At 42.2% G+C, this 22,577-nt stretch overlaps 1 protein-coding gene across 6 annotated transcripts in view; it reads left to right on the top strand.

Moving 5' to 3' along the window:
* Positions 1-22,577, top strand: part of UPF2 (UPF2 regulator of nonsense mediated mRNA decay) — a gene marked incomplete at its 3' end in the record, with an annotated part of 69,467 nt that overhangs the window by 20,006 nt on the left and 26,884 nt on the right. For 4 of the 6 annotated variants that reach the window (XM_081927626.1, XM_081927627.1, XM_081927629.1 and 1 more), the window contains exons 4-12: positions 6,018-6,178; positions 6,474-6,671; positions 7,049-7,198; positions 9,059-9,121; positions 11,748-11,851; positions 12,488-12,573; positions 13,241-13,349; positions 20,953-21,066; positions 21,421-21,537. In XM_081927626.1, coding sequence (XP_081783752.1) covers positions 6,018-6,178; positions 6,474-6,671; positions 7,049-7,198; positions 9,059-9,121; positions 11,748-11,851; positions 12,488-12,573; positions 13,241-13,349; positions 20,953-21,066; positions 21,421-21,537 — 1,102 coding nt within the window. The remainder of the gene's footprint in view (positions 1-6,017; positions 6,179-6,473; positions 6,672-7,048; positions 7,199-9,058; positions 9,122-11,747; positions 11,852-12,487; positions 12,574-13,240; positions 13,350-20,952; positions 21,067-21,420; positions 21,538-22,577) is intronic. The other 2 variants (XM_081927628.1, XM_081927631.1) reach the window with 1 other exon arrangement.

The following is a 22,577-nucleotide window of genomic DNA, read 5'->3' as shown; positions in this document are numbered from 1 at the left end:
AAACTAATAACCTACCCCCCAAAAAAACCACACATATAAAATAATATAGGATGTTAATCGGCTTAAGGCCTGGTTGAAGAGTAACCTTTTTGCCTGGTACCTAAAGGTATATAATGAAGGCTCCAGATGCGCCTCCTAGGGGACAGTTTTACCCATTGTACCTTGCTGCCTCCTCCTGGAATTCCTTTCTAAAACCTTGCTGGTGTCACCACCCTTCAAAATCTGCCTCTTTTGTTTAAACCCTTAGTTTAGCCCTTAGTTTAAACTTCATTATTCAGCATGAATATGTAGTTACATGTATGTAACTGGACTTGACACTCAATATGCCAGCAAGTTTGGAAAACTCAGCAGTGGCCAGAGGATTGGAGAAGATCAGTCTACATCCCAATCCCAAAGGAGTGCAGTGCCAAAGAATGGTCCAACTACCGCACAATTGCACTCATTTCACATGCTAGCAAGGTTATGCTTAAAATTCTACAAGGAAGGCTCAAGCAGTATGTGGACCGAGAACTCCCAGAAGTGCAAGCTGAATTTAGAAGTGGCAGAGGAACCAGAGACCAAATTGCACACATGTGCTGGATTATGGAGAAAGCTAGAGAGTTCCAGAAAGACATCTACTTCTGCTTCATTGACTATGCAAAAGCCTTTAACTGTGTCAAACACAGCAAATTATAGCAAGTTTTTAAAGAAATGGGAGTGCCTGATCACCTCATCTGTCTCCTGAGAAATCTATGTGGGACAAGAAGCTGCAGTTAGAACTGGATATGGAGCAACTGATTGGTTCAAAATTGGGAAAGGAGTACGACAAGGCTATATATTGTCTCCCTGCTTATTTAACTTATATGCAGAATTCATCATGCGAAAGGCTGGGCTGGATGAATCCGAAGCCGGAATTAAGATTGCCGGAAGAAATATCAACAACCTCAGATATGCAGATGACAAAACTTTGATGGCAGAAAGTGAGGAGGAATTAAAGAACTTCTTAATGAGGGTGAAAGAGGAGAGCGCAAAATATGGTCTGAAGGTCAGCATCAAAAAAAGGAAGATCATGGCCACTGGTCCATAGAAGGGGAAGAAATGGAGGCAGTAAGAGATTTTACTTTCTTGGGTTCCATGATCACTGCAGATCTTTGGCCACCTCATGAGAAGAGAAGACTCCTTGGAAATGACCCTGATGTTGGGAAAGATGGAGGGCACAAGGAGGAGGGGACGACAGAGGATGAGATGGTTGGATGGTGTTCTTGAAGCTACCAGCATGAGTTTGATCAAACTGCGGGAGGCAGTGGAAGACAGGAGTGCCTGGCGTGCTCTGGTCCAGGGGGTCATGAAGAGTCGGACACGACTAAACGACTAAACAACAACAACAAAGGGTTTTTCTCGTGTGTGTGTTTCTTTGTGGCTGATTAGCTGCTCTCCCTGTGCAAAGGTCAGAGGGGGCAGGGTGTCTGTTGAGGCAGGTGATTAGCTGTGGGAGGAGCTTATCAGAGGTTGCAGGGCAGTGGCGCGCACCTAGTGGTGCGTGCAGTTTGATCCATCTTTTAGATTTAGGGGAGCTAGTCTCAAACGCTTGTTGGGGGAGACCTAGGTTTTTTTTGGGGGGGGTTATTTGTCCTGTCTTCACGCTTCTTATGATGGAGGACCGCTGTAGCCACCTCCAACGACACGCCTTCTTAGAAGACAAAGTCCAGCAACTGGAGGAACGTGTAGCTACGCTCCAAAGAATTAGAGAGCTGGAGCTCTTCTTGGAAGCAACAGAGCACACCATCTCCACCAAGGAGGCGACAGGGGACACCCCTGAGAAGGAGGCTAGTTCACCAAAACAGGAGCCAGATATATGGAGAAACGTGACTCAAAGAAGTAGGAGGCCCAGGGTTCGCTCCGATTCTTTAGAAATACACAATCGCTTTGAGGTCCTCTCCCCTAGACAAAGAGCAGACTCCATTTGAGGATCTCTCCCTCATTACAGTCAATCAGGTATATGAAGACGAGCAGCAAAGTCAGTCCTCAGGGAATGTGCAGGCAACCTTGGAACGGACAGCTCACGGAAGAACCCCGACCAAACCTAAGAGGAGGCGTGTAGTGGTGATAGGGGATTCCCTACTGAGGGGAACAGAAGCAGTGATCTGTGGGCCTGACAAGATGTCTCGGGAAGTGTGCTGTCTCCCCAGGGCTAAGATCCAAGATGTAACTGAACGACTGCAAGGAATCATAAAACCCACTGACAAATACCCCTTCCTCTTGGTTCATGTGGGAACCAATGACACTGCAAGCAGTAGCCTCCAGAAGATCAAAAGAGACTACGAGGCTCTGGGCAGGAAATTGAAGCAATTAAATGCACAAATTGTCATCTCATCTGTCCTCCCAGTTGAACGATGTGGCCCAGGGAGAGAGGGGAAAATAATGGAAGTGAACAGCTGGCTTCGCAAATGGTGTAAACAGGAACGGTTAGATCACGGACTGCAGTTTCTTAAAGATAGACTTCTGGCAAGCAATGGGCTGCACCTCACAACGGTTGGGAGGAATGTTTTTGCCAAAAATCTCAGAAACCTCATCACGAGGGCTTTAAACTGACTAATGTGGGGGAGGGAGACAGTGCTCCTGAAGGTAGGAGTCTATCAATTGATGAAGATGATCATCCAAATGTCATAGACCAAATGGAGCAAACAGCACGCAGACCTAGTGGTGGGAGGAAAAAATCCTTAAATAAGAGACACGGGGGAATGATTAATGGACTTCAATGTCTGTACACTAATGCGCAAAGCATGGGAAATAAACAAGATGAGCTTGAGCTCTTGGTACAGCAAACTAAATATGGCATAATAGGCATCACTGAAACCTGGTGGGATAAGCCCCACAATTGGAATGTAATAATGGAGGGATACAATCTATTTCAGAGAAACAGACGAGACAAGAAAGGAGGAGGAGTGGCGTTATATGTCAGGGATGTGTATACCTGTGAAGAGATCCAAGATTTAGAACCTCAAAGCCAAAGTGAGAGCATTTGGGTCAAAATTAAGGGAGAGAAGAATAACAGTGACCTCATTGGTCACTGTTACTATAGATCCCCAAGCCAAACGGAGGACATAGATGATGCCTTCCTGGAACAGATGGCCAAGCATGCAAAAGGAAGGGAGATAGTAGTAATGGGGGACTTCAATTACCCAGATATTTGTTGGATGTCAAACTCAGCCAAGAGCATAAGGTCAAACAGATTCCTCACTGGCCTTGCAGACAACTTCATTGTCCAGAAAGTGGGAGAAGCAACAAGAGGAACAGCCATTTTAGATCCTGTCCTAACCAATGTTGATGACCCCGGTTAGTGGGGTAGAAGTGGAAGGATCGTTAGGCGCGAGTGATCATGCTCTTCTGAAGTTTACTATACAGCGGAAAGGAGCAGCCAAGCATACTAGGACTCAATTTCTTGACTTTAAGAAAGCCGACTTCATAAAACTTAGGGAAGTGCTGGGTGAGATCCCATGGACAGTAATACTAAAAGGAAAGGGAGTTCATGATGGCTGGGAGTTTGTTAAGAGGGAGAAAGTAAAAGCATAACTTCAGGCAATACCAATGAGACGGAAACATGGAAGGTGCCTAATGAAGCCAGGGTGGCTATCTAAAGAACTTTAAACTGAGTTAAGATTAAAAAAGGATGTGTACAAAAAATAGAAAAGGGGGGAAACCACCAAAGAGGAATTCAAACAAATAGCCAGCACGTGTAGACACAAAGTCAGAAAAGCTAAAGCACAGAATGAACTCAGGCGTGCTAGAGAGGTTAAAAGCAACAAAAAAGGCTTTTATGGGTATGTTCGTAGCAAAAGGAAGAACAAAGAAACAGTGGGGTCACTCAGAGGAGAAGATGGTGAAATGCAAACAGGGGACACAGAAAGGGCTGAACTCCTCAATGCCTTCTTTGCCTCAGTCTTCTCCGATAAAGAAAACAATGCCCGACGTAAAGAATTTGGAGCAAATGATTCAGCAAAGGAAACACAGCCCAGAATAACTAAGGAGATAGTACAAGAATACTTGGCTAGTTTTGATGTATTCAAGTCTCCAGGGCCAGATGAACTGCATCCAAGAGTATTAAAAGAACTGGCAGATGTGATCTCAGCACCACTGGCAGTCATCTTTGAGAATTCCTGGAGAACAGGCGAAGTCCCGGCAGACTGGAGGAGGGCAAATGTTGTCCCTATTTTCAAAAAGGGGAAACGAGAGGACCCAAATAATTACCGCCCAGTCAGTCTGACATCAATACCAGGGAAGATTTTGGAGCAGATCATTAAGCAAACAGTCTGTGAGCACCTAGAAAGGAATGCTGTGATCACCAATAGTCAGCATGGATTTCTGAAAAATAAGTCATGTCAGACTAACCTGATCTCGTTTTTTGACAGAATTACAAGCCTGGTAGATGAAGGGAACGCAGTGGATGTAGCCTACCTTGATTTCTGCAAGGCATTTGACAAGGTGCCCCATGATATTCTTGTAAAGAAGCTGGTAAAATGCGGTCTTGACTATGCTACCACTCAGTGGATTTGTAACTGGCTGACTGACCGAACCCAAAGGGTGCTCATCAATGGTTCTTCTTCATCCTGGAGAAGAGTGACTAGTGGGGTGCCACAGGGTTCTGTCTTGGGCCCGGTCGTATTCAACATCTTTATCAACGACTTGGATGATGGACTTAAGGGCATCCTGATCAAATTTGCAGATGACACCAAACTGGGAGGGGTGGCTAACACCCCAGAGGACAGGATCACACTTCAAAACGACCTTGACAGATTAGAGAACTGGGCCAAAACAAACAAGATGAATTTTAACAGGGAGAAATGTAAAGTATTGCACTTGGGCAAAAAAAAATGAGAGGCACAAATACAAGATGGGTGAAACCTGGCTTGAGAGCAGTACATGTGAAAAGGATCTAGGAGTCTTGGTTGACCACAAACTTGACATGAGCCAACAGTGTGACGCGGCAGCTAAAAAAGCCAATGCAATTCTGGGCTGCATCAATAGGAGTACGACAACCTGGAACGTGTCCAGAGGAGGGCAACCAAAATGGTCAAAGGCCTGGAAACGATGCCTTATGAGGAACGGCTAAGGGAGCTGGGCATGTTTAGCTTGGCGAAGAGGAGGTTAAGGGGTGATATGATAGCCATATTCAAACATATAAAAGGATGTCACATAGAGGAGGGAGAAAGGTTGTTTTCTGCTGCTCCAGAGAAGCGGACACGGAGCAATGGTTCCAAACTACAAGAAAGAAGATTCCACCTAAACATTAGGAAGAACTTCCTGACAGTAAGAGCTGTTCGACAGTGGAATTTGCTGCCAAGGAGTGTGGTGGAGTCTCCTTCTTTGGAGGTCTTTAAGCAGAGGCTTGACAACCATATGTCAGGAGTGCTCTGATGGTGTTTCCTGCTTGGCAGGGGGTTGGACTCGATGGCCCTTGTGGTCTCTTCCAACTCTATGATTCTATGAACAACAACTGGACTTGGTCACATCCATTCCTTTTCTTCCCCATGTCTCCCTCCTATTATTTGTCCCATTATTGAAATTTATATTTCAGCCTCCAGGGTTCTAGCTATGCTTGCAAAACTTTTAAGTACAATAATTGTTTTAGCCCAAATATGGAGTATAATTTGAAAATAAAAGCGAATCAATACTATAAGTATTAATAGCTATGAGAAAGTGAAGAATGTGAATTTATTTTATTTCAAAGGTATTGATAATTATTTTTGCAGCAGCTTACAAATAGCTTGCTGCTGAAAATGTATGGCTTCAAAGAAAACATTTTTTGCTCTTACTGATCATATACTGATTTTTTTCTTTAAAGATTGCAAAGCAGCTTTATCCTCCTTTTTATGGGCTCACTAATACAATTTTTAATAGTCAAATATTTTTTGATGTTGAATATTCTTAATGGATTTTAACTCTGGATTATTCTAAGAAGAATTAAAATCTAGAGTTACAATTGTTTGTTCATGCTTGGAATCTTCATTGCTCTCTTTTTTCTTGGTTTATATTTCTAGGCGTATTCTGCACTCTAAAGGAGAGTTGAGTGAAGATCGGCATAAGCAATATGAAGAATTTGCTATGTCCTATCAAAAGTTGTTGGCAAACTCCCAGTCTTTAGCTGATCTCCTGGATGAAAATATGCCTGATCTCCCACAGGATAAACCAGTGCCTGAAGGTATGGAATTTCCTAGTTCAGAAGGCAAACGTTTTAGTTCTGATGGAAACACAAAAGCATATTAATAGCTATTCTCCCACCCTTTTTTTTTTTAGAATGAAAACAAAGCAAAGTGAGCAACTTCTTGTGATCATTTTGTTGCTTTCCTCCTAGTATTGCTTCTTGGTGTGTCTGTTCTTTACTTTGCAATCCCCACTGATTTCATCCTCGTGTATATTAGAAGGAATTATGTGACAAATTGATACAGATACTGAAATCTGCTGTAATACATAACATTCTGCTTTTTATATTCCAGAACATGGGCCTGGCATTGACATTTTTACCCCAGGCAAACCTGGTGAATATGATTTGGAGGGGGGTATCTGGGAGGATGAAGATGCTCGAAACTTCTATGAGAACCTAATTGATTTAAAAGCATTTGTGCCAGCTATTTTGTTCAAGGATAACGAAAAATGTTCCCAGATTAAGGACTCTGGTAAAGATGATTCTAGAGGTACATTTTTAATTTTTTTTGCAACATTGTTTTAGAAGTTGTGATAGAGAGGGTAGTAGCATTTTATCTTGATCCATGTATATGCTAGCTCTGCAGCACAAGTATATCTTCTTAACAAATTGCACTTTGCTATTACGATACCTATACCTACTGAAAAATCACATGAAAACTTTATTTTCTTGGAGGAGTAAGAACAGTGCTTAAAAGTTATTGAATAATGAAGCTGTTCTAAGAGGCAATTTAAGTGTCAGTGATTAAAGAGACACTCGCTCTCTGTATTATATTTTCTTCAGAAACTGTAAACTATGAACATGGAGGGTCAAAGGGCCAGGTAAAAATTGGGAAAAAGTATGTACATCTTACTATTTTTAAAACAGAGTTAAAAGAAACTAAGGAAAACAAAGATGTATCTGGTACTGATGATCTGGAGTTGGACCTGGAGAATCTGGACATTAATGATGATGCTCTTGAATTAGACTGTGGTGATGAAGCAGAAGATCTCACAAAAAAGCTTCTTGATGAACAAGGTAAAAATAATATGGAGAGGTATATTTTTGTCTTTATTAGTTTTCCTAAATTGAATTTATTACTGAGCCAATCTATAGCAATGCGTATAATTTTTTCCAATGTATTGACAAAACTGTGGATACGCTACTTCATTTTGGAAGCATTTGCGATTGTGCACAATAGTACTTTCATCCATTCTGTTACATGACCTCTTTTTAGTGTTTCCACGACCAAAGATGCTTCTATGCCTCAGCCAGGGAATTGCTTTCAGTGAACTAATCTTCATTAATACTAGGGCATGCTGTCAGTAATACTTGTTCCCTGTAATTTGATGTCATTACCTGTCAGCAGAAAAATTGCTCCTTGGCAAGGGTTCATTAATAATGCCAAGGGAGCATGTTCTGCTTCCTTACACAATCCAGCGGTGGCATACCTAGATGGGGTAAACAGCTGTTGAAACTGGTGCAGGCTCTTTTCTATATTATTGAATTGATGTGAGATTTTCCACTGAGAAGCATGGGAAATTTTGTTTCTAAACACAGTGAGGTAATGATTACTCAGCTGTTCAAAACAATATATCTTCTTGATGTAGAAAGCAATAAGATTTTGTTTGATCTAATCAAAGTGTTGCCACATTTTCCCATTAGGATAGCCATTTGCATGGCTTTTTATTAACATCCAGTTAGCATGGGACAGTAAGCCAAACATGGCTAAGTATGGACGTACAAGTGTGCAGGTACTCAAAACAGAAATCCTGTCCACTTTGCTCCTCCCCTGCTCCTCCTCCTGCTGCTGCTGCTGCTGCTGCTGCTGCCATGCCTTCGGTCACTCCAGACAAACCACAAACTGCAGCCAAGGTTTCTTTTTGGATTACCAGTCTTGGTTTGTCTAAAGTGAAACAAACATCAAGCCTGGGTTCAGATGTACTGTTAAGCCAAGCCATGGCTTAGCTCCCGGTAACAGCAGCAGAAGGACCGGGGAGGAATAAAGTGTCTGGGATTTCTTCTGTGAGTACCTGCATGCTTCTATGTCCATGCTTAGCCATGGTTTGGGTCAGTGCTACTTGTGAACCAAGCCACTATAAATCTTACTATAGAGAAGGCCTTTTTGGATTAAGTGAATTCCAATTCCAGTTTTGCTGTCAAAAGTTGTTTTCCTGAAATAGTTCTCTGCTAGCTATAGCCTCATTTTCCAGGGTAAATGGCAATTGTTGAGGAACTTAATCATGTTTGGAGGATAGTATTCACAAACTTGCTGCCTAGCCTTGCACAAGTCACATTCTCTTAACTTTAGTTCTCCTGTGTATGGAATATTAATTATATAGTGACCTACCTTGCAAGGCTGTTAGGGTGAATGAGATTGGTTGTGAAGCACTTTGTGTGGTTAAAAGTGTAATGACATCTGTGTATGAGTGAGAGAAAGCAGGTGAGGGGCAGGGAGAGAACAATAATTCAATTCTGTTCATTGAATTCTCTCCCAAATTGTAAACTAATACTAAAAATCTACTAAATTGTGTGGATATTTGACCTGCTGATAATATGGTGGTGGTTGTCTTTAAATAAGAAGCAACCCATTGCTTGGAACACTTCTCAGTCTGGCTTCAGATTCAAATTTTAGGATATTCATCTCAGCACTGTTTATTTTTCACATAGTTTATTGGTGATAGTGAGATTAGAATATTAATATGCTTTATACCCCAATATACTTTAAATAAAAACCCTGATTGCATACTATTAATATGGAAAGTAACATGAACTTGGGGAGGGAACATCTACATAAAGGAAGAGGAAATTATTTCTTTCACAATAAAGATTTGCTTCTGTGTCATGTTTTGTTATGGGTGTGTTTAAATTTTTTTGTTCTATTTTTAATATGATTAGGCAAGAAACAGGGAGCAGATAGCACCGGAGCTGAAAATAGTGACGGAAAGCAAGCTGCACGAAGTGAGTTTATAGGTGGTGCCTAAGGAGAAGAAGCCGCTTAAAGCAGATAAGCTTATAGGGGGTAGGGAGCAGATAGAAGTTCTAGGCAGAGTGACTCATGCCAAATTATCTGTAACTAGAGGCGTTTTAGATAAGTGCTGTGTCAGGCTTCTATATGGGAGTAAAACAAAATACTTAAAATGGTTAAGGAAAATGGTTCAGACCCTGCTGATAATCAAATTAACTTAGGGGTGAACTTGAAATACTAGTTCCTGTAGGTAGCCAATGATGAGTTTGTGTTCTGGCTGCCACTTTGAACACATTCCTCTTGGAAAGCACCTAGAAGTTAATGTAAAGCTTAAGTGAAAACAGAAGGAAATTTTTCAGTGAGGAGACACAAACCTCACCCAAATGTAAATTGTGTTTTTGGTCACACCAACTAACTTGCCACATAAAAGGTAAACTTTTGAGACTCACCACATTTATCAGAAATGAAAACCTACTTTTTAAAAGATTGCTTATGAATCTGAGTTCAGAAACCCAACCAGGGTCACTAAAAATCCAGAGAGGGTAAAGATTTTCTTCTAAGACAATGAAATACCATATTTCACTGCATACTGGTTGCCACCGCATAATAGTTGCTCCACCCTTTTTTGGACTCCGAAAATGGTCCCAGAGCATTCCCTGCATAATGGTTGCAGGGTAACTTCTAAGGCTCCACTAAGCCTCAAGCCACCCCACCCCCCGGCTTCCCTCCCAACTCGCCATCTCAGCCAGGAGCTCCTTGGGGGAGCGGAGCAGGCGGGAATGTTTCTCCCCATTCTCCTGCTGCTGCTGCGTTTTTATCACTGTTTCAGCAGGAATGGATGCTGGGGACAACTGGGCCACGTGGGCTGAGAGGAGATGGTGGCGGCCCCCAGCAGGCCTGGCCACAGCTGCTGCCATCGCCCCTCGTTTGCTGTTCCTATGGCATTCCTTACGAAACTTCCTGTCCGAATTTGAATGGCTTTTCCGCTCTTGCAATGCAAAGTATAGGGCGGTTTTGTTCACTGTACAGATTCTGGTAGATGAGCGACGCTGCTGCGTCTCAGTAGGCTGGACAAGAGAACATATGCACAAGGGAGGCTTCATTTTTACTGAAAGGTACACTAGTGTCTTTCCGTTTTCTCTCCCCATGGTCCCAATAACAACAGTGACTTTGTCTCTGGCTCTCCCTCACTCTCCCTGCGCTGCCAGCCCGGCTCCTCAGATCCACCTGCTGTTGTCCCCACTTTATTCCTTGCATAATGGTCGCACTTTCATATTTCCCCATGTAATAGTCGCACCCCCCTTTTTGAAAGGAAAAATCAGCACAAAAAATGCGACCATTACGCGCTGAAATGCGGTTTCAGCAATGGTTCAGATAACATGTGAGGGTAATCTGGTTTTTAAAATGGCTAATTTAGTTTATTATAAAAAACATTTTTAAAACCTTGCAACCATTGTAAGTTTAATACGATGCAGGCAGCAAGACCTCTCCCCTCCCCTGAGTCAAGACTGGATTGGGGGAGGCAGGTTGGGTGATGACATATTTTGCCTGTCTATTAAAACAAACCAAAATTTGTGGGCCCCTCTTCGTATCACATAAAGTTTGAAGGGGCAACTCTTTGTTTCAGTGTCTGCCTTAAAACTCCTAAATGCTTTTAAAAAATGCAGCCTAAATGCTGAAATAGTTAATTTTCCATCTTCCTTACCTGTGAGACCTATTTGCAGTCCAATCCATAGTGTATATAGTCTGACTAGGCGGCATTAGTTTTCATAACAGTAGGAGAAGTGTTGTGGATGAGCATGTAAGATCTGTCTGTATTAGATAGTATTTAGGTAATGGGAACCAAGTTTCTTTAAAAAATATATGCGCTGACGGGAGGTGAGAGAATTGACTGTGGCTTAAACCTACTGAGAGTACAAATCGTTGCTCTAGGAAAGGAGACTGATTTCTGAATTCTCTGTAATCTAATCCTTTGCTATTGGAAAGTATAATGAAACAAGAGACTGGGAGCCACATAGAAAGCCTAGGCGGGCAACCCCTGCTGTAGAGGGTTGGCAGTTGGGTTCATGGAAAAATCTTTCCCTTGGTGTTTAAAAGGCCACTTTCAATTTCAAACCTGAAACCAGAAACGGGTGGTGATATCAAAGCTTCCCAGGACTGGAACTCTGAGGAATCCACAAACCTAGATGCAAATGGGACTTTGGTTCCCAAAAAGTCTCTGTTGTCATTCTCAGTTCTACTAGGAGAGGACAAATATAGATCTCTTTGGTCTTCATAGGTTAGCTCTTCTTGCCTACTTGTGCCTCTTGTATGTGTCCTTCTTTGCTGTTGCTAATGAAAGTAGCACTGAACTTTGCTGTCTCTTCTATGTGCATTTCAAATCTACTTTGCCCCATTTCTATTTTATCTTTCCCTTCAAAGATGTTACTAGGGAATGGCCTATAGGGATTGACCATTTTTCTTATGTTTATTTCCTCATTGAAAAAGTGTGATTCACTTCCCTAAGGTGAGTGATTATATAGGACTTGCAAGCATACTTGAACAGTTAATGTATCATTACTACAGTGTGTGAGAGCTTTTGGTTTCTCTTGTTTTTTTTTTAATTTATTTAATGGCTAGAACAAGAAGATGAAGAAGCCAGTACCGGGTCACATTTGAAGCTTATAGTAGATGCTTTTCTTCAGCAGCTCCCAAACTGTGTAAATAGAGACCTAATAGACAAGGTACAGTAAACCTGTAGTGTTTCTCCTTTATATCCATAAGTTGGTTATTGGATGTTAATATAATCTGTTAGATAGTTTTACTGTTATATGCCACTCTTACACCCACTGTTAATATGGTAAGATGCCAATATACAATATAGCAAAAATTCGGTGAATGTTGGAAGTAACAATCCCAAATAAATTTTGTAAAAAATGTCCTAAAATTTGAGAGAGATTGGTGAACACTGCTAGCCATATACTTCAGTTTGTCAGCATTTCTTTCTTGGACTTAAACCAGTGAATTGTGTACCAATTAGCTCAGGTGCTCATAAACTGACCTGGATATTTGCCAGCAGTTACAGTTCTAATCTACAGAGCAGACACATTCTGACGTGGCTGTGGCTATATTGGCAAATAAATGTGTATATAGACTATTCAAAAGCAATATTCTATCCTTCCAAGTGAACTGTGATTGACTTAATTAAAAAATGGTTGGACCACCAGAAGTCAAATGAAATGACATAACACTGCCAATTGGCCTTCTTAAGGATGAAAGAAACTATTGTTTCCCATGTGTAGAAGAGTATGTGAAACTCTTTCTTTTCACCTTTTAAACAATCTGTGTATTGTCAGATTTAAGTGCCTTTCCTCTTGCAGGCAGCAATGGATTTTTGCATGAACATGAATACAAAAGCAAATAGGCGGAAGTTGGTTCGTGCTCTCTTCATAGTTCCTCGCCAAAGGTAAGTGTGGATGTAAATGTCATATTAATGGTCATGGCAGAGATACCTTAAGTAACAGGGACAGCAAACAATGGTTTAAGCTAAAATGACCTCCCAAAGCAGCAGGAGCATGGTAAACAAACACAGGTAGATGCCTGATTAGTTCCAAAAAATATGTCATATCTAATACAAACAGATGCCACTGTTTAGTCATTAATTGACCCTAGCAAGAATATAAGGCTTTCAAACATCATCTTCCAACAGGTAACTGGATTAAATATTGTCACATTTCATCCCTCCCTTATGAGAGTTTCATACCCCACCCTAGTATTTAGACAAATGTGGATTTTATGAAGTTAAATAGGCAGTGTTTGTGGACTATATGAAGTTAAATAGGCAGTGGACTCTAGAAATGGCATTTCAATAGTGGCATTTGAATATTTTCAGAACAGGTGAGCAGATGTGATTCTATTCATTTCTTTTCCACCCTCATGCATGTAGTTCTGTATAGTCAAAGAAATATGATCAACATCTGTAGGTAAAAAAAAAAGATATTCCTTCCAAGAAGGTAGCTGAATGTACATGTATAAATATATCAGAAGTACACTTACAAAACAGAACAGTTAGAACTTTAATATTTTTCTATATAAAATAATGCTATACTGCATGTGTAACCTTTTGTTTGCAGGCTGGATTTGCTACCATTTTATGCACGGCTGGTTGGCACATTACATCCTTGTATGTCTGATGTAGCAGAGGATCTCTGTTCCATGCTAAAAGGTGACTTCAGATTCCATGTAAGTTTCTATTTGTTTTGCATCTCACAGATTCATTTAGGAAATGTTTTAAAATACAACAGTGTGAAAAGTTAAAAGTAATAATGCTGACAGTGTCATAATGGAATATGATGATGCTGTTTTTATCGAGTAAGACTCAGTTTGTGAGAGTAAGTTTTCAAGGTATTACTCCATAAACTGATGTCTGACCAGCAATATGTATATTTGTGAACAGACATATAATAGTTGTACCTAACAAGAGAATGGGTTTTGTTATAGATGTTAATCTTCAGAATATCCTAAGACCGGATGTCTTTTGTTACCTTCATCTAGTTCAGTGTTTCCCAACCTTGGGCCTCCAGCTGTTTTTGAACTACAATTCCCATCATCCCTGACCACTGGTCTTGCTAGCTAGGGATGATGGGAGTTGTAGGCCAAAAACATCTGGAGGCCCAAGGTTGGGAAACACTGTTCTAGTTCACCAGCTACGGCCTCAGCACTGTAGCCCATGCATTGGTAACCTTAAGGCTAGGTTACTGTAATGCTCTTTATGTGGGGCTGCCTTGGGGTCTGGTTTAGAAGCTCCAGCTGGTATAGAATGCTTCAGCCAGATTTCTAATGGGAGCGTTGAGAACATGCAACACAGTTCTTAAAACAGCTGCACTGGCTGCCAGTCTGCTACCAAGCCCAATTCAAAGTTCTTACATTGATTTACAAATCCCTGAACAACTTTGATCTAGGATACCCCAGGGACCACTTGAACCCATATACAAGCAACTCTCCCTTGGAGCGGGGGTTGCATTCCAGGTCAATGCATGCCTGTTCTGCCCCCTTCCGGGGCTGAAAGTGACACACATGGTGGTGGTCGTGTGTCAATTGGACACATGCAAAATGATCACCGCCTGTATAGCAGCTTGATCACTGAGATAATCTGCAGGAGCTTCTTTGGTCATTCCCCAAGTTGGTGAGGCTTGTTTGACAACAACAAGAAATTGAGTCTTTAGTGTCATCGGGCCAGTCTGTGGAATACTCAGCCTATAGAAACTCAGCAAGCACCTTTTGTGCCAGCTATTAAACTCTTGCTGAAAACTTTTCTGCCAGGCTGAAGCATCCCCCACAATAGTCTGTTGATAGAATTGTAGAGTTGGACTGGACTGTGAGAGCCATCTAGTCCAACACCCTGCAAATGCAGGAATCCTTTGTCCAATGTGGGGCTGGAACCCACAACCCTGTGTTTAAGAGTCTCATGCTTTACTGACTGAGATGTTGATTTGAGCTGCTTTTAATTTATTTTTGCTTTTAATTTGTTTTTAACTTATTGCTATTTTATTATTTGGTTTCTTTGATTTGTTGTAAATCACTGTGATATATATTTATGATACAGTGATATATATGTATATATTAGATATAGATATAGATATAGATATATGTGAGATTTCCATGAGGCAGTGTTTTCTACCTGTGGTCTGGAAACCTCCAGAGGTTCTCAGGAGCTCAGTGAAAATGCTACAGAGTTCTATGATGCGTGCACTGTATGCAGAAAATGCAACCTATCTGCTAGTTTAAATCTGGATGTTTAAAATAGAAAACCAGTTGCCTTTACAGCACTTCATGTAACTGCGGTCCTCCGCTTCCAGCAAAGAGCTTCATTGGACCACGTCAACAAAGGAGATATGCAGCAGTTGCATTTCTAATCTGAAATATTCTCACGTATCCTCTCATGTGATACCCCAAAAGTATGACACCTCAAACTGGTACTAAAAAAAGAGAGATTTTGTTGAACAATGACTTCTTAGAAAACTCCAAGGATGATATATTTGAACAATTTAATAACATAAAAGTGTTGATGAATACAGAATGCTAAATCAAATCAATAAATGCCTCTGCTCTTGCGTGGTTTTGTAATTGTGCATTTTTGTATATCATAAAGCAGTCATTCTTCAAAAATGCCCCCACCCCAAATAAACAGGTATGTAATAAAAATATAATTTGGCAAGAAAGAGTCATCTTTAATTTTTAGTGATTCACCTGGCCACTTCACTATGAGTTAAGAACTAACTTAAGAAATTAAAAGTCTTGAGGATGTTATTACTGTTATAAAGAGTACCAATATGATGATAACTCTACTGATTAAATCTGCAGGCCAATCTTATAAAGATATTTGTCGCATTAACTTTTAGTTCTAATGTGACTATTGGCTGGGACTCGGAGTACCAGGACCATCTCCTGGTGGTGCTTATTACTTCTTTAAACAGCAAACTCCTGTGCCATATCTCAATCTGCTTTTGAAAGTCCACTTGATTTCTACTTAGCATAGAGAGCTACTGCTAATGAAGCACAAGCCCAGTACTCCTGGGACATGTGAAACTCGATGTATACTTCTTTGGATTCTGGCCATTGTGTTTCAATATCCCACCAATAAATTGGATTTAAAATTGGTTATTTTATGCAATCTTTTACCTGTTCATGAACAAAGAGGCAGGACTATTTGGGCCTTGGCAGTCCTGCATGCATAGAATCTGGCACCAAGAGGGAAATCTTGAGAATGTCATCTGTCACTCAGAAACATTTGGGAAGAATGTTGTTGTTGTTTAGTCGTTTAGTTGTGTCCGACTCTTCGTGACCCCATGGACCAGAGCACGCCAGGCACTTCTGTCCTCCACTGCCTCCCGCAGTTTGATCAAACTCATGCTGGTAGCTTCAAGAACACCATCCAACCATCTCATCCTCTGTTGTCCCCTTTTCCTTGTGCCCTCCATCTTTCCCAACATCAGGGTCTCTTTCCCAAGGAGTCTTCTCTTCTCATGAGGTGGCCAAAGTATTGGAGCCTCAACTTCACGATCTGTCCTTCCAGTGAGCATTCAGGGCTGATTTCTTTCAGAATGGATACGTTTGATCTTCTTGCAGTCCATGGGACTCTCAAGAGTCTCCTCCAGCACCATAATTCAAAAGCATCAATTCTTCGGCGATCAGCCTTCTTTATGGTCCAGCTCTCACTTCCATACATCACTACTGGGAAAACCATAGCTTTTACTATACGGACCTTTGTTGGCAAGGTGATGTCTCTACTTTTTAAGATGCTGTCTAGGTTTGTCATTGCTTTTCTCCCAAGAAGCAGGCGTCTTTTAATTTCGTGACTGCTGTCACCATCTGCAGTGATCATGGAGCCCAAGAAAGTAAAATCTCTTACTGCCTCCATTTCTTCCCCTTCTATTTGCCAGGAGGTGATGGGACCAGTGGCCATGATCTTCGTTTTTTTGATGTTGAGCTTCAGACCATATTTTGCGCTCTCCTCTTTCACCCTCAATAAAAGGTTCTTTAATTCCTCCTCACTTTCTGCCATCAAGGTTGTGTCATCTGCATATCTGAGGTTGTTGATATTTCTTCTGGCAATCTTAATTCCGGCTTCGGATTCATCCAGCCCAGCCTTTCGCATGATGAATTCTGCATATAAGTTAAGTAAGCAGGGAGGCAATAGACAGCCTTGTCGTACTCCTTTCCCAATTTTGAATCAATCAGTTGTTCCATATCCAGTTCTAACTGTAGCTTCTTGTCCCACATAGAGATTTCTCAGGAGACAGATGAGGTGATCAGGCACTTCCATTTCTTTAAGAACTTGCCATAGTTCAGAAGAGTGACTAGTGGGGTGTCACAGGGTTCTGTCTTGGGCCCGGTCTTATTCAACATTTTTATCAATGACTTGGATGATGGACTCAAGGGCATCCTGATCAAATTTGCAGATGACACCAAACTGGGAGGGGTGGCTAACCCCCAGAGGACAGGATCACACTTCAAAACGACCTTGACAGATTAGAGAACTGGGCCAAAACAAACAAGATGAATTTTAACAGGGAGAAATGTAAAGTATTGCACTTGGGCAAAAAAAAATGAGAGGCACAAATACAAGATGGGTGACACCTGGCTTGAGAGCAGTACATGTGAAAAGGATCTAGGAGTCTTGGTTGACCACAAACTTGACATGAGCAGTGTGACGCGGCAGCTAAAAAAGCCCATGCAATTCTGGGCTGCATCAATAGGAGTATAGCATCTAGATCAAGGGAAGTAATAGTGCCACTGTATTCTGCTCTGGTCAGACCTCACCTGGAGTACTGTGTCCAGTTCTGGGCACCACAGTTCAAGAAGGACACTGACAAACTGGAACGTGTCCAGAGGAGGGCAACCAAAATGGTCAAAGGCCTGGAAACGATGCCTTATGAGGAACGGCTAAGGGAGCTGGGCATGTGTAGCCTGGAGAAGAGGAGGTTAAGGGGTGATATGATAGCCATGTTCAAATATATAAAAGGATGTCACATAGAGGAGGGAGAAAGGTTGTTTTCTGCTGCTCCAGAGAAGCGGACACGGAGCAATGGTTCCAAAATACAAGAAAGAAGATTCCACCTAAACATTAGGAAGAACTTCCTGATAGTAAGAGCTGCTCGACAGTGGAATTTGCTGCCAAGTAGCGTGGTGGAGTTTCCTTCTTTGGAGGTATTTAAGCAGAGGCTTGACAACCATATGTCAGGAGTGCTCTGATGGTGTTTCCTGCTTGGCAGGGGGTTGGACTCGATGACCCTTGTGGTCTCTTCCAACTCTATGATTCTATGATTCTAGTTTGCTGTGGTCGACACAGTCAAAGGCTTTTGCATAGTCAGTGAAGCAGAAGTAGATGTCTTTCTGGAACTCTCTAGCTTTCTCCATAATCTAGCGCATGTTTGCAATTTGGTCTCTGGTTCCTCTGCCTCTTCTAAATCCAGCTTGCACTTCTGGGAGTTCTCGGTCCACATACTGCTTGAGCCTTCCTTGTAGAATTCTAAGCATAACCTTGCTAGCGTGGGAAATGAGTGCAATTGTGCGGTAGTTGGAGCATTCTTTGGCACTGCCCTTCTTTGGGATTGGGATATAGACTGATCTCCAATCCTCTGGCCACTGCTGAGTTTTCCAAACTTTCTGGCATATTGAGTGTAGCACCTTAACAGCATCATCTTTTAAAATTTTAAATAGTTCAGCTGGAATACCATCACTTCCACTGGCCTTGTTGTTATTTGCAGTGCTTTCTAAGGACCATTTGACTTCACTCTCCAGGATGTCTGGCTCAAGGTCAGCAACCCCACTACCTGGGGTGTACGAGACATCCATATCTTTCTGGTATAATTCCTCTGTGCATTCTTGCCACCTCTTCTTGATGTCTTCTGCTTCTGTTAGGTCCTTACCACTTTTGTCCTTTATTTTGGTAATCTTTGTACGAAATGTTCCTCTATTTCTTTGCATTGCTCGTTTAAGAAGGCCTTCTTTTCTCTGCTTGCTATTCTTTGGAAATCTGCATTCAATTTCCTGTATCTTTCACTATCTCCCTCACATTTTGCTTGCCTTCTCTCCCCCGCTATTTGTAAAGCCTCGTTGGACAGCCACTTTGCTTTCTTGCATTTCCTTTTCATTGGGATGGTTTTAGTTGCTGCCTCCTGTATAATGTTGCGAGCCTCCACCCATAGTTCTTCAGGCACTCTGTCCAGCAAATCTAAATCCTTAAACCTGTTCCTCACTTCCACTGTGTATTCATAAGGGATTTGGTTTAGATGGTATCTTACCGGCCCAGTGGTTTTTCCTACTTTCTTCAGTTTAAGCTTGAATTTTGCTATAAGAAGCTGATGATCTGAGCCACAGTCAGCTCCAGGTCTTGTTTTTGCTGTCTGTATAGAGCTTCTCCATCTTTGGCTGCAGAGAATATAATCAATCTGATTTCGATGCTTCCCCTCTGGTGATGTCCATTTGTAGAGTCGTCTCTTGTGTTTTTGGGAAAGCGTGTTTGTGATGACCAGATTGTTCTCTTGACAGAACTCTATTAGCCTTTGCCCTGCTTCGTTCTGAACTCCAAGGCCAAACTTGCCAGTTGTTCCTTTTATCTCTTGATTCCCTACTTTAGCATTCCAATCCCCTATAATGAGAAGAACATCCTTCTTTGGTGTCACTTCTATAAGGTGTTGTAAGTCTTCATAGAATTGGTCAATTTTAGTTTCTTCAGCACCAGTGGTTGGTGCATAAACTTGGATTACTGTGATGTTAAAAGGTCTGCCTTGGATTCGTATCGAGATCATTCTATCATTTTTGAGATTGCATCCCAGTACAGCTTTCGCCACTCTTTTGTTGACTATGAGGGCCACTCCATTTCTTTTACGGGTTTATTGCCCACAGTAGTAGATATGATAGTCATCCGAACTGAATTCGCCCATTCCCGTCCATTTTAGTTCACTGATGCCCAGGATGTCAACATTTATTCTTGCCATCTCATTTTTGACCACATCCAACTTACCCAGGTTCATGGTTCTTACATTCCAGGTTCCTATGCAATATTTTCTTTACAGCATTGGACTTTCCTTTCGCTTCCAGGCATATCCGCAACTGAGCGTCCTTTTGGCTTTGGCCCAGCCACTTCATCAGCTCTGGATCTACTTGTACTTGTCCTCCGCTCTTCCCCAGTAGCATGTTGGACGCCTTCCGACCTGAGGGGCTCATCTTCCAACTTTTATATGCCTGTTGTCTTTGTCCATGGAGTTTTCTTGGCAGGGATACTGGAGTGGCTTGCCGGTTCCTCCTCCAGGTGGATCACGTTTAGTCAAAACTCTCCACTATGACCTGTCCATCTTGGGTGCCCTGCTCGGCATAGTTCATAGCTTCTCTGAGTTATTCAAGCCCCTTCGCCACGGCAAGGCAGTGATCCACGAAGGGGTAGGGAAGAATGGAGGAGCATAATTCCATAGTTCCTGATGCAAATATATCCACATATCATTTGTTTGCCATCATTGTGAATTTTGAACCCATGTTTTTATAAACGTCCAAACATTATTTATAGGACTCTTTCTTTGATTCTAATTCAGTTAACTCATTGAAATCATCCAGAAAAAGAACTGAATATTTTAGCCATATCCCTGAAAATATACTGATTTTATTATTTGCATCCTAAATACATCCAGTGTCAATTTTTATACCAAAAAACACTGTTTTAATTTTATTTTTTTAAACTGCCTTAACTGAAGTAATAAAGCCAGATTTCAATTTAACAATTAAGGCTATTTTCAAACCATTCTTCTGCTTCTCCTTGTACTGCACTCCCCCAGCCCCTTGTTGCATTCTGGCGAGTGTGCGTGTACGCACATGAACAATCACATAAAGGTAAAGGTAAAGGTACCCCTGCCCGTACGGGCCAGTCTTGACAGACTCTGGGGTTGTGCGCCCATCTCACTTAAGAGGCCAGGGGCCAGCGCTGTCCGGAGACACTTCCAGGTCACGTGGCCAGTGTGACAAAGCTGCATCTGGCGAGCCAGAGCCGCACACGGAAACGCCGTTTACCTTCCCGCTGGTAAGCGGTCCCTATTTATCTACTTGCACCCGGAGGTGCTTTCGAACTGCTAGGTTGGCAGGCGCTGGGACCGAGCAGCGGGAGCGCACCCCGCCGCAGGGATTCGAACCGCCGACCTTTTGATCGGCAAGTCCTAGGCGCTGAGGCTTTAACCCACAGCGCCACCTGCGTCCCTGAACAATCACATAGACAGCTGCATATCTGTTGTGGGCAACAACATATTAATTCGTTGCATACTAAAAGTAAATCTTCCTGTATTCCTATGTTTAGGTGAGAAAGAAGGACCAGATCAACATTGAAACAAAGAATAAAACTGTGCGATTCATTGGTGAACTTACTAAGTTTAAAATGTTCTCCAAAAGTGACACTCTGCATTGCTTAAAGGTTGGTGCTCATGTACATTGAGGATAAGTTCACATCCCCTTTTTCTTTTATTTTCCTGGCATACTCAGAGGTTCTCTATACAAAGCTTGTGTCTCAATATACTTTTTATAATGGCAGAGGGAATAATTGGGTGTGATCGACAGTGGGTGTGGTTGTATTACCATTCAGTGTATATTATCATTTAATGTATATTTTTTAGAATTGGAATTCCATCACTATAGCTAAGATGTGATGAAGCTGTGCTGCCACTTTAAGAATTTCACATTTTACTTTAGCCCCAAACAAGGTTTGAATACTCTGAATACTCTGATAAATTAGTATGAAAGGCATTCTAAATGTAATTTATTTCCACAGATGCTCTTGTCTGACTTCTCTCATCACCATATTGAAATGGCATGCACATTGTTGGAGACTTGTGGTCGATTCCTGTTCAGATCTCCAGAATCTCATTTGAGAACTAGTGTCCTTTTGGTAAGAGCTGTTTTTAAAACATAAACATAACAGCCTGCTGGGTGAGGCCAGTGGCCCATCTAGTCCAGTCTCCTGTTCTTACTAAGTGGGCTAAGCACATGCAGTCCCTGAGCATGAGAGCACTCTCCCTCCTGCAGTTTCCAGCAGCTGGTGTCCAGAAGTATTGCTGCTTCTGAGCATAGCCATTGTAGCTAGTAGCCAAGTTTGTGGCCATCACTGCCTCCTGTGGGAGCAGGTTCTATAGTTAAGCCCTGTGCTGTGTGAACAAGCACTTTCTTTTAGCTGTTCTGAATCGTCAGCTTCATTGAATTCAGCTTCATTGAATTTGTGAGAGGGAGAACAATGTTTTCTCTCCGTGCCATGCAAAAATTTATAAACTTCCATCATGTCACCTTTTACTCATCTTTTCTCTAAACTAAAAAGTCCCCAAACACTTCAGCCTTTCCTCAAGTTGTTCTTTGACAACTCTTTCAAAGCCATAGTTACAATAAAATGTTCTAAGATATGATTCTAATGCTTAGCAGGTGGTGGGCCAGTTCCTGTGGCAGAAGAGACGCTTCCCTACCCAGTGTAACACATTTTATTTTATGCAGTCTGTCCTTGGGGGCAAAGTCACACAAATCAGCTTTCTCCTCCTACGAGTCTCTGCCTGGAACATCCACATATATTACAGGATAAGGGTTTGTGTAGGGGTCGGCAACCTAAGGCCCATGGGCCGGAAGCAGCCCCTGAGCCGCCCCTGAACCGAGTTGCCCGCTCAAGCGAGTCCCCGCTCGCTGTGATAAACGGGGACTCTCTTCCATGGCTCCGGAAATTGCTTCTGCGCATGCCCAGACACTGGAAATTGCGTCTTCACATGTCCGTGGCGCCGGAAATCGTTTGTGTGCAGGTGCGGTTTTTTTGGCATCTGGGCATGCGCAGAAGTGATTTCCGGTGTCATGCTGCGCCAGTCTGGCCCACAGAGGATCTCCGCGGGAGTGATCCAGCCCATGCCCGGTCAGCCTTGACGACCCCTGGGTTTGCGGGTTGAGATTTGTGGC

Source organism: Podarcis melisellensis (genome assembly GCF_964234715.1).
Source record: "Podarcis melisellensis genome assembly, chromosome: 10".
NCBI lineage: Eukaryota > Metazoa > Chordata > Lepidosauria > Squamata > Lacertidae > Podarcis > Podarcis melisellensis.
This window is presented reverse-complemented; position numbering and strand designations above follow the sequence as displayed.